This window comes from Lissotriton vulgaris, chromosome 1_1, assembly GCF_964263255.1.
Source record: "Lissotriton vulgaris chromosome 1_1, aLisVul1.2, whole genome shotgun sequence".
Taxonomy (NCBI): domain Eukaryota; kingdom Metazoa; phylum Chordata; class Amphibia; order Caudata; family Salamandridae; genus Lissotriton; species Lissotriton vulgaris.
The window spans coordinates 1,042,544,107-1,042,564,256 of NC_141685.1; the positions used below are offsets into that span (position 1 = coordinate 1,042,544,107).

The 20,150-nt window shown below is 40.7% G+C and overlaps 1 protein-coding gene across 30 annotated transcripts in view; it reads left to right on the plus strand.

The window, feature by feature from the left end:
- NFIX (nuclear factor I X) overlaps positions 1 to 20,150 on the plus strand; it is a 1,679,708-nt gene that overhangs the window by 1,126,847 nt on the left and 532,711 nt on the right. For 27 of the 30 annotated variants that reach the window (XM_086962266.1, XM_086962273.1, XM_086962361.1 and 24 more), the window contains one exon: positions 13,656 to 14,187. In XM_086962266.1, coding sequence (XP_086818392.1) covers positions 13,656 to 14,187 — 532 coding nt within the window. Of the gene's footprint in view, positions 1 to 12,452; positions 13,228 to 13,655; positions 14,188 to 20,150 lie in introns of those variants that run through there. The other 3 variants (XM_086962291.1, XM_086962473.1, XM_086962396.1) reach the window with 2 other exon arrangements.

Genomic DNA, 20,150 nt, shown 5'->3' on the forward strand with positions numbered 1-20,150 from the left:
GTCCCGGGCTGCTGGACAATGTCGGGGCGGGGGAGGGTCGGGGAAGCCTGATTGCCTGATATATATATCCAAAGTACTCCCTCCGAGGGAAAAGAGCAGAGGCCTCACGGGGACAGATCGGAAACACCTTTATTGGAACAGAAGCGGCATAATGCATTTCGGCCTTGTGCGGCCTTCCATAGACGCCTAAATGACAGGAGGCACTTGAGACACCTTAAATTTAAATGTCCTGCGACTACAGGTCCCAGGATGCATTGATAGTCCAGGTAGGTGCTGCAGGGGGGAAGAATTTCAGTCCAAGTGGAATCGCGGGGTGCAGAGCATGCAAGGGTGAATCAAACTTGCCAATTTCCTGTTTGAATGATTTCCCAGGTGTCTTCTCCGGTTCCCAAACACCGCTTCAGCCCCCCCATGACAAGTAAAAGTTACGGCAGAGGCAGGAGTGTCAATACAACCCGCCCTACGTATCGCCACCTTCTTGTGTCCTGAATGCAGAGGCGGGCCACGGACTAACCGATACCTCGGAACACCAAACAATGCTGCAGATGCAGCCACCAGCAATGTCCGTGGCCAACTTGTGAAGCGGGGGCCCCTGAATCACGTCGCTGGCTGAAAAATATCCAAAGTACTCCCTCCGAAGGAAAAGAGCAGAGGCCTCCCACACACACACACACACACACACACACACACACACACACACACACACATATATATATATATATATATATATGGAGCAAAATTCTGTTCCCAGTTTAGACCACAGAAGTAACGGACCACCACACGGTTTGGCAGAGTGTCACAGCGAACTTTTATTATCCATTTGTCAGCAGTTAGGTAGGCATGACGCGTTTCGGGCAGGAACTTGATCATATATATATATATGGTACTACAGTGTGAAGAATTTGCGAGGGCAAGAAAAAATATGAACAAGTTGCCATTTTCTAGTATTGTAATGACATTCTTAACCCATAGGAAGAACGCTTTTGGTGTTGTAATGTCTTTTTAACGTTTAACAAAGGAAAATATGCATGCCAGAAACATGGGTAGAATTGAAAATCTAGAGCAGTGCAGTATATTTTCTTCAAAGCACATATAAACATGTTCAATAGGTAAGGGATCAAACATTCAGTCAAAGTTGCAGCCTGTGGGGAAAGTCTACATTTCTATTCGTCAGAGAGATAGGTACTGCAAAATATAGACACAGTGGTGTAACTTTAGCCCCTGCGGTGCTGGGGAGGCGGGAAACTCCACTGGGCCCCATCCGGCACTGTGAATGGGTAGTGGGCCCCTTACCTGAAAGCTCTTAACTGGTTCCGGAGCGAGGTCGGCCCCTTCCCTGTACTTTGCAGTGCGGCTCCCTCAAGTTTTTTTACTACACTCTATAGACATATAGTATTGCACATGCTTTGGAGGTATGGCAACTGGGTTGTGATACCATGCACCATACTGAATGATAATTGCACTATAATGTCAGGCCTTACTGGTATTGTTCTATCCTTCAAGGCTGGTTGAAAGATTGTTGTTTTATGTAGAATGTGAAATGGGCTTTCTTCAGTTATTTCAGTCTTCAAGTCCCTTGAATTCCAGAGACTTTCTTCCAGACTGTGCATTTTTTGGTTTACCGGCCTCACTTTTCTTCCTCATGCTACCTATCATTAGTAGTTTGGGGCAATATGTGTATGTGTTAGATCCAGAAGACCATGAGATTTAATCTGATCCTCTGTTGGTTTCTTAGACGCTGAACTGATTTTAAGGACAGCATGGGTTAATCTTTATATTTTAGGCTCAGCATCAATCTGACCACTTGCTATTAAACTGCAAGTTGCTGGTTTATCTGCTTTTTTATAAGGTCAATGCCCATACTATTCAGGGATACAAGATAGGACAGTAGCGTTGGTCACATGACGACGTCCCTATTTTTTGATAAACGCACCCGATATATTTGGTCACTCTCAGAATGTAGATTATTATTTGGAGTGAGCGGACAGTTGCCCACCTCAATAAATAATCACAACTTTTGTCAGAGTGAATCCTCAAAGCCACTAAATCAACCTGAGCTCAACTTCCTGGTAGCTATGGCACAGATCAGATAGGCTTAATTTAGGGCAATATGTAGAGTATTTTTGCAGTACCAAAACAGGAATGAAGTAAAAACATCAAACAATAAAAATCCCAAACCAAATTGAAAAAAAAGAGAATAAATTAATTAACAAAATTATGCCAAACCAGAAAAATCCAATAAGGAAAACCAGAGTGATGATTTTTTAAAGGTTTAAGTCAAAATTGCACCAAAAAGGCCAAAGTGGCAATAGTAGCCTGTCATCGTAATATATTGGTACCTAGGCACAATTTGACGCCAGTCATGATTGCACACTATCTAGATACAACAAGTGAATTGGTCCGGCTGAAAAATATACAAGCCCACTTTTGCAAAACATTCGAAGTCCGAATTCAAAAAGGAACTTTGTCACTTACTTTAGTTGAAAATTCTCCCTGTGCAGTTCAAAGCTGAAAATGTAGCTCCAGCCATCAACTGCAGGTCGAATACTAGAAGCAGGTTCATCCCGCTAACAACTCTGTAACTTTTCAGGTTTTAGTAAAAAAACCTTCTAAGTCCAAATGTAGCAAGGGGCTTTGCCGATTTTTAGGGATGCAGAGATCTCCGTGCAACTCAAAGCTGAAGTTCAATCCGACGGCATGGAACTGCCAATCACATACTTTTCGCAGTGGGTACCACTGAGTCCCTGGAGCAAAAGTTTTTCAAAGTTACCTACTTTGTCCTGGTATCCAAACAACCACAGGAGTACACCTCTTAAGGCCTGAGGACCTCAATGGAGGGCACTTATATTCCCTCAAGGTATCAGGTAGAGTCCACCAGCAAACTCATATCCAAGCCAAGTTGCCATTTGTCAGCTGGACACTTTAAGAACAATGACTCTTGAAGCTGCTGTGTTCCAATAGCCATACCGGCGGTCAGCCAGCTGTCCCTTGAAATTCACTTCTTTGTCCTGAGTACACAAGGGATCAGGCCTAGTCCTACAGGGATCCTTGCAGGACCAGAAAGTTCTGGCCAGTTGGCTTGGGATGCCATATTTATGCCTGGCACCAGATAATGGGTGAGATGACTTCTGAGCACTTCAAACCAATGGTATAAAAGTTTCCTAGAGGTAGCCCTACCTATCTTTGCCATAGTTCCCATTTGCCTTACGACAAATAGGCCCAAAATGCCATGTGTCAGAGCATTTTGAACCTCACATCTGAAGGTTGGGGTGTGTAGGGGAGTGCACTATAGTAATCATGTGTGTCCTTCCACATCTCTCAATAACATCCAGTTTGAAGGAGGCATTGTACCTACAACATAGCCAGAGACAGAAGTCTTGTAGGACAGAATGAGGGTCTTTATGCACCAGACAAGGAATATACAAGAATTGTCATGATATCCTGTTCTCTCCCTTTCAAGTGTGTCATATGGCTCAAAAGACCTGTCAGGCAGGATTTAACACTGCAGTGTCAACAAATGCACACAGTCCCCACCCTGCATATTCTACTGAGCTTAGAGAAGTCAAGTCTGCTCATTCTGGTCAGCCTATTGTGTTCTCCTGGTAGGAATTTCACACTTCTTCCTAGGGCTGAGAACTGGCTGGGAGTTGCTGGACAGGTAATGCACAATTAGCCTCCAGGAACATCAAGGGAAAAGTAACATTTTAAAATTAGTTTTTCCTTATTATTTATTAAAAAACCCCTAACTTCAGCATTGATTTTTTTTAAAACTGTTAACAATAGTTGTTTAAGTATTTTTCATGTTTGTCCTATTCCTGATGCATAATATTAGTATTTTAATCTGTAGTCTGATTTGCTACATAGGTGATCTAGGCCTACCACTTGACAACAGATTTTATGGCCTTGTCCCTATAGGGACATGGTAATAATAATGTTCAACTTGTCCCACTTTTAAATACCATGCATCCTGTGTTGTGAGCTGCATATCCTACATAGAGGAGACCTAATACAATGTAAAAAGCTGGGTCTTTACCTGTCTGTTGTTTTGACAGGTCACAGTGCAGAGTTTGTAGCAGCAGTCAGGCTATGGAGCATAGGCCTGAAGCTGTTAGCACTGCCACTGTAGTGGGTGGCACAATAGGTGCTGCAGTCCACCTATATGGCATTAAAATATCAGGTCTGGGAGTCCTTAAACCATATGCTTTGGATGAACAAGCAAGTCAGGCGTTACAATCAGGAATAAGCCAATGTAACCATATTTAAAGGGGGAGCTTAAGCACTTACTCCTCATTAGCAGGGGTAAAGGGCAAAGAGTTCCAAAACCAGCAAAAGTAGGGTACATCAAAAGGTGAAAAATCTGGGTTGACCATGCAAAAGATAGCAGATTTCCTACAGTCACCATGTATAACTGGAGATGGGTTTTCATCACTGCATTCTTCTGCATCAGGCAGGAAAGAGATTGCCAAATGGGAGTGTACTATTTGGTCTGACTTAGCGACATTAGTCATTGGCCTGGCATCCACTAACATGTGATGAGTAGTGCATCCCACTACTGTACGAGCGCAAAGCACTTGTAAAGTCAAAATCACTCACTACGTTTTCTCATAGTGACTCCAGATCCAGGTGGAATTGTTTGTGAGGCAGAAGGTCTTGTCCCTAAAAAGTAATCTTGGATTTTAGGAGCTGGAATGGGGATGATGTTCAAATTCTGACATAACCTCGTGTTATAGCATTACTCATTTCCCATTAGCAGAGCAAGTGTACTTTTGTTAAATCTCTTGCAGCACACTCTTTTATTTTTTGCAAGTTCAATTTGTGTTGATGATGAAGCATCCAGGACACTGGGAATTGGATTTATTTGTGTAGTATGGTGCAATGAAGCGATGACCACCGTGACCAAATGCTTCTCTTCTCTTAGCAGCCTACCAGTAGGCACAAAATCTGAACAATGGGGCCAGGAGAGTTTGGATACCAGACCTCTCTGGCTGGATTTTCGAGAAGCCCCAACACATGGCAGTTTTCATGAATTAGAAGCTCCACCTCTGGATCCTGACTCCCTCCGCCAGTCTGTTTAATACTAGCGACAGGGCTTGGAACTGAGGCCCAGAGGTCAGGCCTTGCTCCTGCAGCACCATAGCTATATATATGATGGAGAGCATTCTGAATATTACTCTACCCCAGTCGTCCCAATTAATTATTTTACCACAATAAATCCCACCTAGCACACTAAATTGGTGCTTAATTTTACTTATTTTTCAACCATGGGGTTTAAATCGTTATTTTTTTTCTCTTTGCCTCTAATGAGGAGGGACATGGAGGGCCTAATTTCCACCTCCCGGGGAAGACAAAGACATTCGGGAAATGACAAATGTGGATTTTTACTATTGCCCAGCATGGGCAGCAATGTGGAAAAAAGAAAATGGTTTCAGATGTAAAAAATGTTTTTAAAAAAATAGAGTTCATCTCCGATGGGATGTGAACGCTGAAATATGCTGTCAAAAATCGCAAAAGAACTCCATTTAACACAGGTCATTTACAAGTTCGCATCAGCTGTTTTTAAAGCAAGACTTTATTTAGAGTTTTTAAGGTAAAGCTTGATTTGCTTTTAAACCATATCGTTGTCCCCCACCCACCCACCCCGACTTAGTCAACAAACTTTCACCCGTCACACCATTTCTAGAGAAAGCTGAGGGGGAAAAGAAACCGGGGTGAGAGAAAAAAACACTGGTTTTAAGCCGTTGGTGAATGATAAGAAATATGCAGGGAAAATTTGTATAAGCTGATTATTACTCAAACTAGATAATGTTTAGTGATTAGCATTTGATGACAGAGGCCTGCAATGGATGGTTAGCAGTGGATAGCTGGCATCTCCTACGTCACGTGTCCAGCAGCATAAAAACGGCTTTTTGTGAAAGATCAGCAGAAGATGTCTTACGACTTGAAATCACAGCAATTTTAAATATGCTAATTTTAACTCGTGGCAAAGTTTGGAAATTAAGCGTGGCCGCTGAAATTGGCTGTGACCTTCAATTGTTATCTATCGGGCAATCGTGCCTTGGCGTGGGGGCAGTATCTTGATGTCCAGAACACCATTTTATCTTTGGGCTCCTTCTTGATAAATCAGTAAAGATCTCTTGATATACAGCGGATGAAGATATTAAAAAAATTACTTATCAACCTTTAATTCACGGACTAACGTAGATCAGCTTGTGAAAATCAACATTAGAAAGAACTTCATGGTTAACAAGCAGTTCAGTCTTCATTTGTGGCATAGCATTTTGTAGGGGTATAATGAGTATTATATTTTATGAACACTTCCCAGCCTTTTGGGGGTGATTCAAAAGTGTCAAAATATGAAGAATGCTGACTGAATGCGCCTGGGTCTCTTGTCATTACACAGGTTTAATGAAAGTGGAGTATTTATTTATTTTATGTATCACTGATATGGCCCATCACCGGGATGCCAAAGCACTATGCACATTGGAAAATATAACACAAAAAATCAGACTGAAAGGTAGCATGGCACACCAGATGTTAGACCCGAAAATGGAAAATGAAGACGCTGTTGAATGTTTTAGCTTGTTTGATGTGCCCATTTTTGTATCTTTCCTTTGATGCCGAGCCCTTTGGAAAGGACTGAAAAGGTTTATTTTCTCTTTGTAAACTTGTTGCCGAGATGCCTAGAATAAAGTTTAAGTTTTTGGCAGTTAGACACAGATATGGGTGTTTTTTAGGCATTTTTATGAAACATAATAAGAAATCTGTTGCATTGATTTATTACATGCAGTAAAAATGCTTTGATTTCATCTCTACCCCCCGACCCCCCCCCCCAAGTAACTGCTAATATTGTCTTGATCGCTCACGTCTACTTAGTTATTCATTTCTCTCTCTACCTTGTTTTGGTGTCTCTGGTTTCTTCATTCCTATTTTTTTCTCCCCTTTTCTGTGCCTTTTTATCGTGTGCCTGGAATTCTAAAATCATGAAATGCAGTAGAGTTCAAGACGGGCGAGTCCAAATTGTGGGTCAGCAATGGTTGCCAACATCCACTCAGGCGTAAAAATGGGACACATGGAAGCTTAGACAGCATCGGGTGGCAAGGGCTCGGGGTCCAGCTGGTCTGCAGCCTCGTTTGCTGACCATGCAGACCCCAATGTTATCACTGTCCTACGAAGGCCTTCTAGAGGTCTTAGCACAGTTGTACACCAAAATACCCTACTTAAACCTAGTTGTGTACATTTGCTTGTGATCTCTGCAGAAGAGGTGGCTTTCCCTTTCGTTGGCATGCAGTCTCCTTTTTGAGGCTTCGTTTGACGGGATTCAAACCCTTTTCGCTCCTATTTTGTTTTCTTGTCATTTGGACCACACGCTGCCACCGTTCACCGACTTGTTGTGATGCCTCTAACTGTTGGTACAGTGTCATAATATATCGTGGGGTGTGATGGCACCAATTATCTCATTGCAGTTTGTCTGGTGCACTGTCACTAAATATCGACTAATTTGGGTTTGGAGGCCACCAAAAATCACATTGCTTACAGTGTGATGTCTCAAAACATCGTTATGTGTACATCACTCTGTCACTAATTACTCTGATGTATTAAGTACATTGCCAGTAAATGTACTATATATAATGAACTGTTTACAAAGTCTCATTTAAGGATATATGATGCCAGTTAATTAAATAATAATGCATATGGTTCAGTGTTTGCGTTACCTTTGCAAGTGCATGTTCAGACTCAATGAATATCATAACATTTCAATTATTGCCACAGACATAATAAAATTGTTGAGTGTTGTGTCAAAAATGTATATGAATATGCACACACCGTCTGTAGAATATATGGATATTGAATTATACTAACCAGATATTTAAACATATATGGTGTAGTGCTCCTAAAAATGTTTATGTATTTGTTGTGGTATCTAGGGATTTAGCAATATTTTATTACAAAGTTTTAAGGGCAAATAAACAGGAAAAAATCAAATATTTTCTTAATTCCTACAGATAAACAGCTGAATTTTGCCTGTTGTTTTCTCGCATTGGTGACTAACAGTTTCATACTCGTTTTGTACTGGGTCACTGACAGTTTCATATTCGACTAACCCTTCCTGTAACATACCACACAGTCCAAACTGCAAAACAGTTTGCAACTTTAGATACTGGTTAGATTTTATTGGTCTTTTACTAAATATCGCCATATGAATTATTTTCATAAAATACTTAATACATGAACATGTATAGAACTTACTTGGTGCAGTATTGGTGAATATTCAGTGTATATTATAAAATGTTGCTAAATCTATTTCATGTCAATGGAAAGTCACAAAGACCTTAACGTGACCATGTACTTTTATAAATGTGTAATCATATTTCTACAAAGTAATGAAACACCTAGGTGTACTAAGGTGTATGTATATTAGGCCGATCACAAGCTTCCCAGGTCACCAACATTACACTAGTTGCATAATGTGACCTGTACAATTTTATTTTAATATATTTTGTTACAAATTGTGAGCAATATGTAAAGGTTTTATATGATGGTAATAGTAAACACTGTTATTTTCTCACTTCTTATCCCCGCCTTCATTTTACTTTTGCACAGCTGCACGTTTAAATAAGACTATTTAACCATACTATCAAGCACCCTTGAGGTGCTGTATTCGCTGTGTAAAAATGTTTTCTCATAAAACATTAAAAAAACACAACTGCCACTAAATTGATGGTCATGCCCACCATTCTTTTGCACTTTTTAATTCTTTAAAATGTATGCTTCCCTAACCATGACGATTTCAGGTAATTAGATCTCAGTGTTTAGAAATAGATGAACGACTTCAACATGAATTCACTAAAGAAAAATCATTTTTTGCCTTGTATTTTGGCTTCCCCCTTGATTGGGTATTTCAGATTTCTCATCAACTGCACCGTTGACTAAAGAGCTGTATATTTTTTATTGCAAGTATACAAATATCATAAATATTTACGTCATCATGGCTCACTAAATATCTACATATATTATTCTGTCAGAGTAATGGCACTTTACCCAAATAACAGCACATTATTACTGAATGTCTCACCTTATTGGGGAAGTAAATAGAACGCCTTAATACATCAATACATTCTCACTAAACACTATTTTTTTACCAGTGCAGTGTCATTAAATACCTAAATATATTGATACATCAGTAAATGTCTTAATGTCAGTTTTCGTCATAGGCGGCAATCGTCAAACATAAAACATTCAATGAGTCTGGTCAATTTTATTTTCATCCATCATAATAGTGCTATTAGGTGACCAACTGCCACTCTCTGAGAGTAGTCGCTACAGCTTGAGGATGCTCACCCATCCTCCATACCCCAGTAGTTTATCAGTCTACTCAAGTGACTGTCAACACTGCCAAGATTCCCACATCAGTCAGTATAACAACCTTCAGCAATAAAATGTAGAAAGTTGTGGAAAACTGCCTTTTTGAGCATACTCTGAGCTTATTGTTCACATCCCTTCGGTTTGTCCATCGGCCACAATCCTCTTGCTTCTCCGTTCATGGATCCTATCTCAGCATAAAGCTCTCGAAATTCTCTCCATTTCTATTTTAGTCATATACATCCACCATTGCCATGCATTTGTTTATTCAACAAACTGGTACACTGTCATTAGTTACCTCATATATTTGTGAAATGTTGCTAAATATCTAAACAACATGGACTGTCAATATAGCTTAAACTGTAATATATTAGTTAGGTAGTTTTAAATGATTTAATATGTCAATGAAATGTGACAAATCACCTTAATAGCAGTAACTTTTCAAAAAATATAATACATTGGTTTTATTGTCAATAAATAGCTCAAAATTTCTGTAAGATATAACTTTAAACTCTCATGGTATATTTTCAATAAATACTTTAGTAGGTCAGCAAAATGTCAGTAAACATCACATCAGTTCAGTGTCTGTGAACGCCTTAGTATATTTTTCAGATGTACCTAAATACTTGAATATGTTTGGGAGGTGTAACTAAAAGCATTACAATGTTGGCAACATGCCAGCAACCCGCATGATATATAATTAAAATATATAGATGAAATGTTAGTGAAAACATTATTATATCAGTAATATGGCACTAAACACACGATAGAGTAGCACGATTAGTGAAATTTCAGTATCATGGTATCATAATATAGTGTGAAATGGCATGGCAGTAAGGTTCACTGTGTAATATTGGTATGTCAGTGAAGGTCAACAAATGCATTAATTATTTTAAGATATCAATGACATTGCAGTATGTACCATAATTAATATGTTTAATCGAGCTTTTATACATATCTGATGGCTCAGTGTTTTAACACTATCTTATTGCCTATGCATCCAATGTACTATTCTGTAATTTCTGGTCGCTCTAACAAGTATTGTATTTTCTTCCTATATTGTGTGGTGTCATCTGTAAATTCCCTTTACATAGTACAGGACTGAATAATTGTCAAATGTCGTGTGTTCTTCCTAATGAAATGTGCATCTCTTAGTATATATAATCATATAACTGTCAACAATAGGATGCCAAATCTTACAGTTTAGCACTGCGTTTGGGGGGCTTTTGAATGCCCTTCAATTTGTTTTCACTTCTCCCCAGCACATCTAGGAGCACCTGAGATATCTGTGCCAGGGTATCAGTCGCAAGCCTTGGTCCTAGGTCACATTTATAACAGAGGCTCTAGAGCCACTAGGGAACTGTACTTGGTCTCTGTGCACAGCAAGTCTGTGAGTGGAATGACCTAATACCTTCGTTTCAGAAGGATGGAAAATTAAACTAGGCAAGGCATACCACGCTGAAGTCTTCCCTGGGGATAGTTAAATGTGCGATTTAGTAGCTCAGTTCTCCATGTTGTGTGTTTGGCAAACTTCTCCTCCGAATCCTCTTCAAAACTGAACCGAAGCTTCAGATTGGGGCGATCAATATTGAGTATATGGGGTATTTCTAAGTATTTTACCAGAGCACCTAGAAACTGTTCTTTTCTGCTTTATTTTAAAGTCCTCTTTGAGCAAAAGCAAAAAGGGAATGCGCCCTGCATGCACAATGCTGGGTAAGCAACGGTGAAAATAAATCTTTTCTTAAAAATTCTTTGGTAGGTGTTGAATAAACTGTTGGTGAACTCTTGGGTGATGCTGGTCACACCCCTTGGCCCTCAGTTGCCGCTTGGTGTCTAGTCCAAGATCACTGTAGGAACTGGCCTTATCTGTTTTGGATGACTTCCTACTTTGCCTGGAGCTCTGAATGGATAAGTGCTATGTCCTTATTTTCCTTTGCAAGTGATGGAAATGAAAGAGCCATTCTTTCTTAGGCTGTGCAGATATCCGTAAGGCAGGAAGAGTGATGTGAGCCACAAAATGAAAGCGTGTAACTGTGTAACTAGAGGTGGTGTTGATGGTGGGGTAGGGAGAACAAAAGAAAATCTGGGGAAAGACAGGTGTAGGAATGAAACACCAAACTAAAACTTAAATGTGAACGTATAAATTGTATCTCTGAAGAGTAACAACTGAAGAAGAAAAATTAAATTATTGCATATAAAAGTAAGTTGTAAGAAGTAGGAAAAAATTACTGGAAGTGGACTGAAAAGTAAGCATGGAAGTTAAAACTGATATCTTTGTTCCTCTGTTTTGCAAATTGTTTTTGGCGCCTGTGAGTCTGTCATCATATTTTAAAACTTGGCAAATACTGTTAGAGACGTTTGTCATCCATGTGCTGGCACCCGCAATCTCTGGCATTGAAGGCACTGAAAGTGTGTTCCTGTGTAAATTATTTCAATTTCACACGGAGAGGAGTAGTCTCTAAAATTGACTTCACGCTTGCGCCTCAATGAAAGCGTACATGCCATGAAAATAAATGGATAGTGCTCAATTGACGTGATGAGCGGATTTATTCCTTTCATTTTTTGGCTCGATTTTATATATTTTTATATATTTTGACCCCTTCTGTTTTTTGACAGTGCTGTAGCACCTTTGGATTTTTGAGTAAACATGGGGGGTGAAAATTAGACTTTTTGCCTCGGGTTTCAGTTACTAAATAAAAAGAGCGAAAAAGAGAGGAGTCTGGAGCAAGAGAGAAATAATATCAGGACAGCTGCTGGTGTACGGCCTAGTGGGAACGTGGCTGTTGTGTTTTTAATGGCATACGCTGCCAGATAGTCCATATTGAGATAGGAAGGGAACAAAAATCGCTAAAATTAACTGAAAAAAAGGGAGAAGTGTCGTACTATGCTTATTCATTAGACGTGAACTTGTCGGTTTGCTAAATAGTTTTCAGTCTCTGCACAGCTCTCTCTCTCTCTCGCTAGCTCGCTCCCTTTTCTCCTCCCTCCCTGCCCTCCCTCCTTGTATCCCTTTGACGCTGCTATTGGCTGCCCAGGCGAGTGTCTCTTTGCCAAAATAGGTGGATCCTTCTGTTCCTGGCATTGGCACAGGCAAAGGTTGGGGACTGTGCATGAAAGGAGAAAGAGAGAGAGAGAGAGAGAGGGAGAGTTTGAGAGCAAAGAAAACAGAAAAATGCTGTGAGGATTCGTTTGCCAGGAGCTCCGAGTGCTTTCCTCTCCGAGCCTACCCAGCTCTCCAAACCTGTGACCTCCCTTTCTGTGCAGGCAGACAGAGGCAGCTAACTTTGCATCTTTCCATTCCTGCCAAGGCCTCAGCGTCTTCCCTTTTGCTGCTTTCATTCTCTTCCCTCCCCCCAGTATCTCTGCACCCTCGATTTTATTTTCTTTCTTAATCGTATATGTAGACATTTATGCCTTTTGTTGCCCAGAAGCATTGTCGGCTTTCTCCGTTGGCTGCTGTTTACTTTGCAAGCGCACCAATTTTCTGGCCCTTGTCTCTTGTTTATTTATTGTTGTTGTTTTCGCCCCCGCCTGGTCCCTCTAAACCAGTCTTTTGCCCCCACCACGCCTTTCAAACTCCGCAATCGCTCTGTTCTGTGTTTTAATTTTTATTCTTCAGTAAACCTCTTCCCTTGGCTGTAAAGAAATATATAAATATCTATCTATTTATATATAGATAGATAGATATTTATATAATTTAGCATTTTATTATTTTGAGGGGCAGGATACCAACTTAGCACAATTTGGGCCCCTTCCCCTTAACAGCTCCACCTAGCACTCACCAACCCACCAACCTTACCCCAAGTCCACTAAGCTCAGAATATTGATATCCTGCTGCTAGATTCGGCGCGATGTGCAAGAGGAATGGTAACTATTAATGATTTTTAAAATAATTATTTTAATAATGTATCAGTAAATTTGTCATACGAATTGCACATTGTTTTCGTTTTTATATACTTTTACTTTGCTGTTTTTATGCTTTATGCACACATTTTTCAGGTTTTTGTCCAAACCAGTTAGCGCTTCTTATATGTTTTTTTAAACATAAAAGGTGAAAATACTACTGATATTTTAAGAAGACGATGTGAGAAAGGGTTGGTTTTCAGCTGGAATAGTTCATATTTCATATTGGTAAAGGCAGCACTGTTTGAGCCTACTTCGAATGAAAAAATATTGTCTATTCAGCATGGTATTATTTAGTTCTATTCAAAGCAATTGCAAATTTGTTTGTAGGCCAACATCTTTCCTGCAGATTCCAACTTATGCTTTCCTCTCATTTCTCCTTCTCTTCACAGGATGAATTCCATCCATTTATCGAGGCGCTCCTCCCTCATGTCCGTGCCTTCTCATACACATGGTTCAACCTGCAAGCCCGGAAGCGAAAGTATTTCAAGAAGCACGAGAAGCGGATGTCCAAGGATGAAGAGCGTGCAGTCAAAGACGAGCTGCTCGGCGAGAAGCCTGAGATCAAGCAGAAGTGGGCATCCCGGCTGCTGGCCAAGCTGCGTAAGGACATCCGGCCCGAGTTCCGTGAGGACTTTGTTCTGACCATCACCAGCAAGAAGGCACCATGTTGTGTGCTTTCCAACCCCGACCAGAAGGGCAAGATCCGCCGGATCGACTGCCTACGGCAGGCCGACAAAGTGTGGCGGCTGGACTTGGTCATGGTCATTTTGTTCAAAGGGATCCCCCTCGAAAGTACTGACGGGGAACGGCTGTACAAGTCACAACAGTGCTCGAACCCTGGCCTGTGTGTCCAGCCCCACCATATTGGGGTATCAATCAAGGAGCTAGACCTCTATTTGGCCTACTTTGTGCACAACCCAGGTACGTCAAAGACCCAGTGTTCTCTTACAATTTTGCTTGTTTTTTTGTATTTCTTTACAGTTGTCTTTTTCCCAAGCTATTTCCTTATCCAAGATTAACTGAAACTGTGTCTCCTTCTCTCTTCACTTTAAAACAAATATCAAGACAAAATGGGTACATTCAAACCATTAAACAGGATCTAAATTTCAAGGTACGCGTTTCCTTCCCTTAGGCCATGATGCGTTCAAGTCATTGTTTCAATTCTAACCAAGTACTCCCTCAAATAGGACAGTTCGCTTGGTTTATCACTGGCGTCATGTCAGTCCCCAAACAAACCCTCAAGAAAAAAATGGCAGGTCAAAGTTCTCCTGAGGCCCAGTCTGCTTTAAAAGCATCTCCCTGGTAGACTTTGCACAGAAAAATATCTTAGCGCCTCAGCCGTGCAGGTAGTAAGTCGCAAATAGGCAATTTGCATCAACCTCCATTCAACTTGAAACATTTAAGCTCAGCTCAGTTAACCTGACCTTATGTTTTCTCGAAAAGCTACCCCTTGATGTAATGAGTGGATAGATTGATAAACAGGGGTAGGCAGCATTTAAGGCCGCTCTCTTATATGAAAACCAAGCTGCATGGCTGCATTCTGTGAAAAGGCAGGAAGTGTGCCTCGTCCTTTAGTTGGTTTGCAAATATATTTCTCACTATCGCAGTATTGTAGCTTAATCGTTTTTTGCAAAAGGACCGTAAATGTTTGTAGAATACTACTGCAACATTCGCAATAACCTGCCCAGGTTATCACCGGCGGGTTAAAATCAGACTCAAAATTGCACAGATAGATCCATTCCCTTTTTTCTAGGGTGGAAGAGTTAAACAGTGCGCCGCTCTTCCTAGGAACGGTGCCCACATTTTCGCAACCTTTTGCCAATGCCCCGTGGCACAGACGCCGCCAGCTCTCGCCGCTACAAAAGCCGGCCTCCAAAGTGCCCCCGCCATGGTGGGGCTCCAGTCTGCAGGTAAACCGAGCTCCCACTTCGGGGCTGAAAACAGAATCTGGTTCGATGGTAAAACGAGAGCCTTTCTTTCCGAAACCGCACAAAACACTTACAGAAAAATCACACCCCTCACCTCTCTATTTTTTAGGGTGGGCGTGGAGTCCTCGAAATGCGAGAGAAAGGGCTTTGTGAGTTTAATTGTGAGGTTAGTTAAACGGGGAAACCACAAACCCAGCGTACTTTTCACCGAGGCGGTACGGCTTTAAAATTGCCATTGTATACTCTGAGTGAGGAAACTTTCCCTAAAGAGCCGCATCTCTGGTTTCCTTTTGTTATTTTTCTCCCCTGCATATGTCACCTTCTTTTTGAATGTATCAGAAAAGGCCCGCTCGATGTGCCTTTCTTTCTTCCTCTCTTGCTGCGGTTTCACCTCTTCCTATTCCCTGTCTATCACCTGATACTTTTGATTCTGGACGCGAGGTTTGACTTTCTGTGTGTGCTCAGAGCAGAGACGTGGCACGCGCTCGTAGTGCTGCAGACTGAGAGACCCCGGGATGTTTTGAGGCTGTTGCTCTGAAAAGAAAAGAAAGTAAAAAGATGCATAGACATTCATTTTTCAGCACCAACAAACAATGTCCCCACAAATGGGCTATTTATTTCATTATTGCACTCTAATAATGTTTAATGCGTTGATGACTCACCTGTGACTTGATTGCTTTGTTTTTATTTCCCCATTTTACTTTTTCACTGCTGAATTTTGTTTCTGCTTGCTCGCCCTTTGCTGTTTCATGTGGCGCATTCAGCAAGGTGATATGGTTGGCTTCGCAGTGTTACATACTCCCTACAGGATCAATATTTTGCCAGGAAAAGCAGCTGCACAAATATATTTTTTACCTTTTGGCCGTCAACATCAATTGCTATTTACTGTAAAGTTTACAAACTTGAATTTCAATAGACCACTAACTCCTGGAGTTTTTAGAATCGTTTGTCGGGTAGGAAATACACACCCAGTCTGCCCAAAGGACAGTGTGCTTAGTATTAACTGGCCACCTCCATTGCCCGGTGTATGAGCATCCGGGAGTGCCACCTCGGCAAGGTGCCAGCTCTTGGTGTGAGGACAGCCTCTGTCAGCCCACTAGTGTGGGTGGTCACCTTTAAGGTCAAGGCATTTCCCTGTCCGTCATCCCTCCAACCGCTCCAAGCGCAAGGGATGCCTCGGGGATGTTGCCACTTTATTCATTTCACAGACACTGAGCAATGCTAGAAGAGGAACTCAGTGCCTATGATCTATCAGTACCGGTAGGCAAGAGCCTCCCCAGTATCGACTGTCCCCAAACCACCTTTGCGAAATGGCTCTTCCATTTACCTTTCATCTCGTCAACACAGGCCTTTTTGATAGTCCAAGTTGTGAACAGGAAGTAGTTGTTAGTTTGAACTGATATATCCAATTAAAGAAAATAATATTTGTATTCACATTGCAGTTCTTCAAATACTCGGGGAACTCTTCCCCAATTCGGAATAGCTCTACTCTATAAACTGTTTTTATCTCCATCATTGCTAACTTACTTCAGTCGGTTGTTCAGTCGTTATGCCCTTCTCAGCTCAGATGCCTGGCGCTCAGCTCTCCGTGGCCAGCTTCGCTTGCTTTTTTTTTCTCTTGTGTTTTTTTCCGGCTTTACTCGGGATCTCACGAAAACCTTCAGCTTCAAGGGTGGCTGAGCAGCGATGGGTGATTTTATTTTTCCTATTTTTACTCACTTTTCAGATCAGTGCGGGTTGCTGGAGGGACACACTTTCTATGGCTCTGGGGCGATCAAGTTTCTGCTCGGCTTTCTGACAATGAGGAGCACTGTGCCGCCTGGCATAGGGAGAGGGGGAGAAGGGGTGAAGTGGCTGGCATGGCTGGGCAGACAGCATTGTGGAGATGGTAGCTGCTGCCAGCAGCACGGATTAGAGAGCGCTCCCCTCCCAAACAAAAAAGTCACATGAGAAACAAAAGCAACCCATGGTTTAAAGGCATCAAAATAAAAAAAATAAAAGGAAAGCAACTGGAAGCCAAAATTTGAAAGAGACAAAACTTCAGATAAAGAAGGTAAAATTAGCAAGCAGGCTGTGCCAGCAGTTGGTTGTGGGGGTTGGGATCAGTCTATCACGAAAGAGGAAAGATAGTGCCTTTTTTTTGCGTAAATACTTTTCTCCTGGCAAAGGCTTGCATAGACTCATAATCATGCACGTCTACCAATAAATGCCATTTCTTACAGTAGCACTTATAACTGCAAAGAACGGTACAACAAAATATAAGTTTCTTCAGACCAAGCCTGTCATGAATCAAGCGTTTCATTATTTGTTATTATTTGTTGCAATGTACGCTCTTGTCAGAGAGATTCGAAGTTAGGCCCTCTTTGAAAGCGCAGTGTAGAAGTTGCAGTACATAACAGCGTGTGCTATAGACCTTGCTCTATCCTGTATGTATGTAGGGCCTAAATATGTGGCCATGGCCTTTTTAGCCTCTCTGACCCTGTGCCCTCCATTATACTCAGAGGTTAGCTGATCTCACGTGTTCAAGCGCCAGGATACCTGTAGGGTCGCAGTGCGCTCTATAAATTCTGATTACGATTACAATGTTCAACCTCTGGGCGCCATGTTGTTGTTCTCCGCAAAGGAGAGGGGTGACTAGATCTGGCCTGTTACGCACTGGTTTGCGGTTGACTTTCCCCCATGCACTTCTCACCATCACTTTCCTTTATCCACAACAGCGTGCAACAGTAGGATATGATTCGTCTGCGTCAGTCGAGTGGGCAGGCTTTAGGCTGTCTTTTAAAACTCTTCCAACAGCTTCTTTCTGTTTGGCCTACTGGAGCGATGGGGCACCAAACAGATATTACTTTTGGGTTTATTTCTGTGATTTCCCACTACCAGCATCAATTTTCGCCTCTGATGTTTAACAGTATAGGGAGTCTGTCAGGTATGCTTACAGCTAGCGAAAGAACCAAGACAGGAGAGTTTAAAGTTATGAAAAAAGTAAAGGAAAGAGAAGAGGAAATATAATGATTATAGGAAAGCTAGACCGCAGAAGATAGGCAAGGCAAAATGAAAAACATGTAACTGCAAAAAAGATACTTTTGAGCTATTAAAAAATTATAGAGAGAGTACCGAAAGATGGAAAATGTAAGAGAAGCAGTACAGAGAAGAAAAAAAGCAACCATGAAAAACAAGCATTGGTAAGGAAAAAAACAGGTATAATTAAAAGGAAAGTTGTGGACTGGAGAAAATATAAAAGACTGACTTGGGAGAGTACAAAAAAATAATTAATTGGAATAAAAGAGGAAGAATATGTTGCAACTAATGAAGAAAAAAAGGAACTAATTACAATTTAAAAAAGGAGTCGAAATTGAGAAAATATTATGTCTAAACACAGAACACATTGCAAGGCAAAAAAAGCAAGGAAGCTCATCTCCCTTTAGAGACCACTACATATTTGGTTACCAAGAAAGCAAGTAAATACGGTGCAATGAGAAAGAAAAAAGTGAGTTAAAACAGAGGAAGAAGAAGGTGTAAATGAAAGAAAGGTTAAGCTCTTTAGGGAGGAATGAGAACTGAAGGCAATGAAGGAAGACCAAGAAATTGGTAGTGGTTACACTATAGCCTAATATATTATAAAGCCATAGTCTAGGCTCCCCCAATCAAATGTGCATACAAATAGATGTACTTAAAAAAAAACTTAATGTGTAACGGATTCCTATCATACATTCACAGTGGCTTACATTTCAATGTTTTACTTGGTTTCTCTCACCAAAATGAGTTTATATGTAACATAAATGTATAATCTCTGATCATGTTATTTAGTAATACACAACCAATGCATTTCATGCACATTGAATACCCTTCTTCAGTGGTCCACAAGTACCACACTTCTGTCAGTTCTCTGTAATTCAAAATTATAAAAACATCATGTCAGTTCACACTTAGTTTTTGGTTCAGCTACAACTTTAAAACCCATTTCTGTTTCAAGTTCAGTCCTTGTTCCAAGTGCTAGTCATGCAATCACTAACACACCAACTGCATTCCAACTCCATTAAGGTTGAAGCTTATCTTTCTTCTTTCTATCATGCCTCACTTTAAGCAATCCCATGAACATGAGCCATTTGTCACCTTGGTAGTCACAGTTTTTGTTACCCTTTTTGTCCATGGGAAACATTTCATTTCAGTTCTTTCATTATGACCCAACAGTTGCCTTGTTTTAAAGTTGCTATCCAATAGGTTTTACTTTATGATTATCTTTTGTCCCTTTCAGCTCTCCTTAGGAATTTGTCTACAATTTATAAATGCATGAAATCAAAGTCGATTAATATTATGTTGGAATTCTTGAAAATATTTAACACTTATACTTTACAAATATCCCCCAAGGTACTAAATAACTGAAAGGTATATACAGAAGGATAGTATTTCATTACTGCAAGGAGAAGAAACAAGCTTTTTAGACAAATAAAAGAGGAAAAAGAAAATGGTAAAAGCAACGGGCTCAAAGGAGTAAGGAGTGAGTTTCATTTTCAAAAAGTAGTGAATGAGAACTGCATTCAAGAAAATAGTGTTTAGATACAAAGAAAAAGCTGTGTAGAGTGTCTGCTGGCAAGTTTTGACAAAGGAAAATGTGAAAACAAGACACTTTGTTTTTCTAATGCCACTTACCACTATAAGCTAAGTTTAAACCTGACTGTTTGAATGCAATACAGAGGCCCTGGTTTAGACTATGGAGGTAAATCAATCGGTATGGTGGAGTAATTTACTTCTGCCACACGGATGGTCCTTCACCCTCCTAATTTAGGGTTGTCCTCCGGCCCATCAGACAGCTCTTATTACTGTCATGAAGCGCAATCTTTTAACATGTTTTTAACATGTTTTTATATTTTCAAAAACAAAATCCCAAATTACAAAAACGAATAACTCCCACACCAAGGTTTTACAGTTCATTTGACCTCCCACTCTGAATCAGGT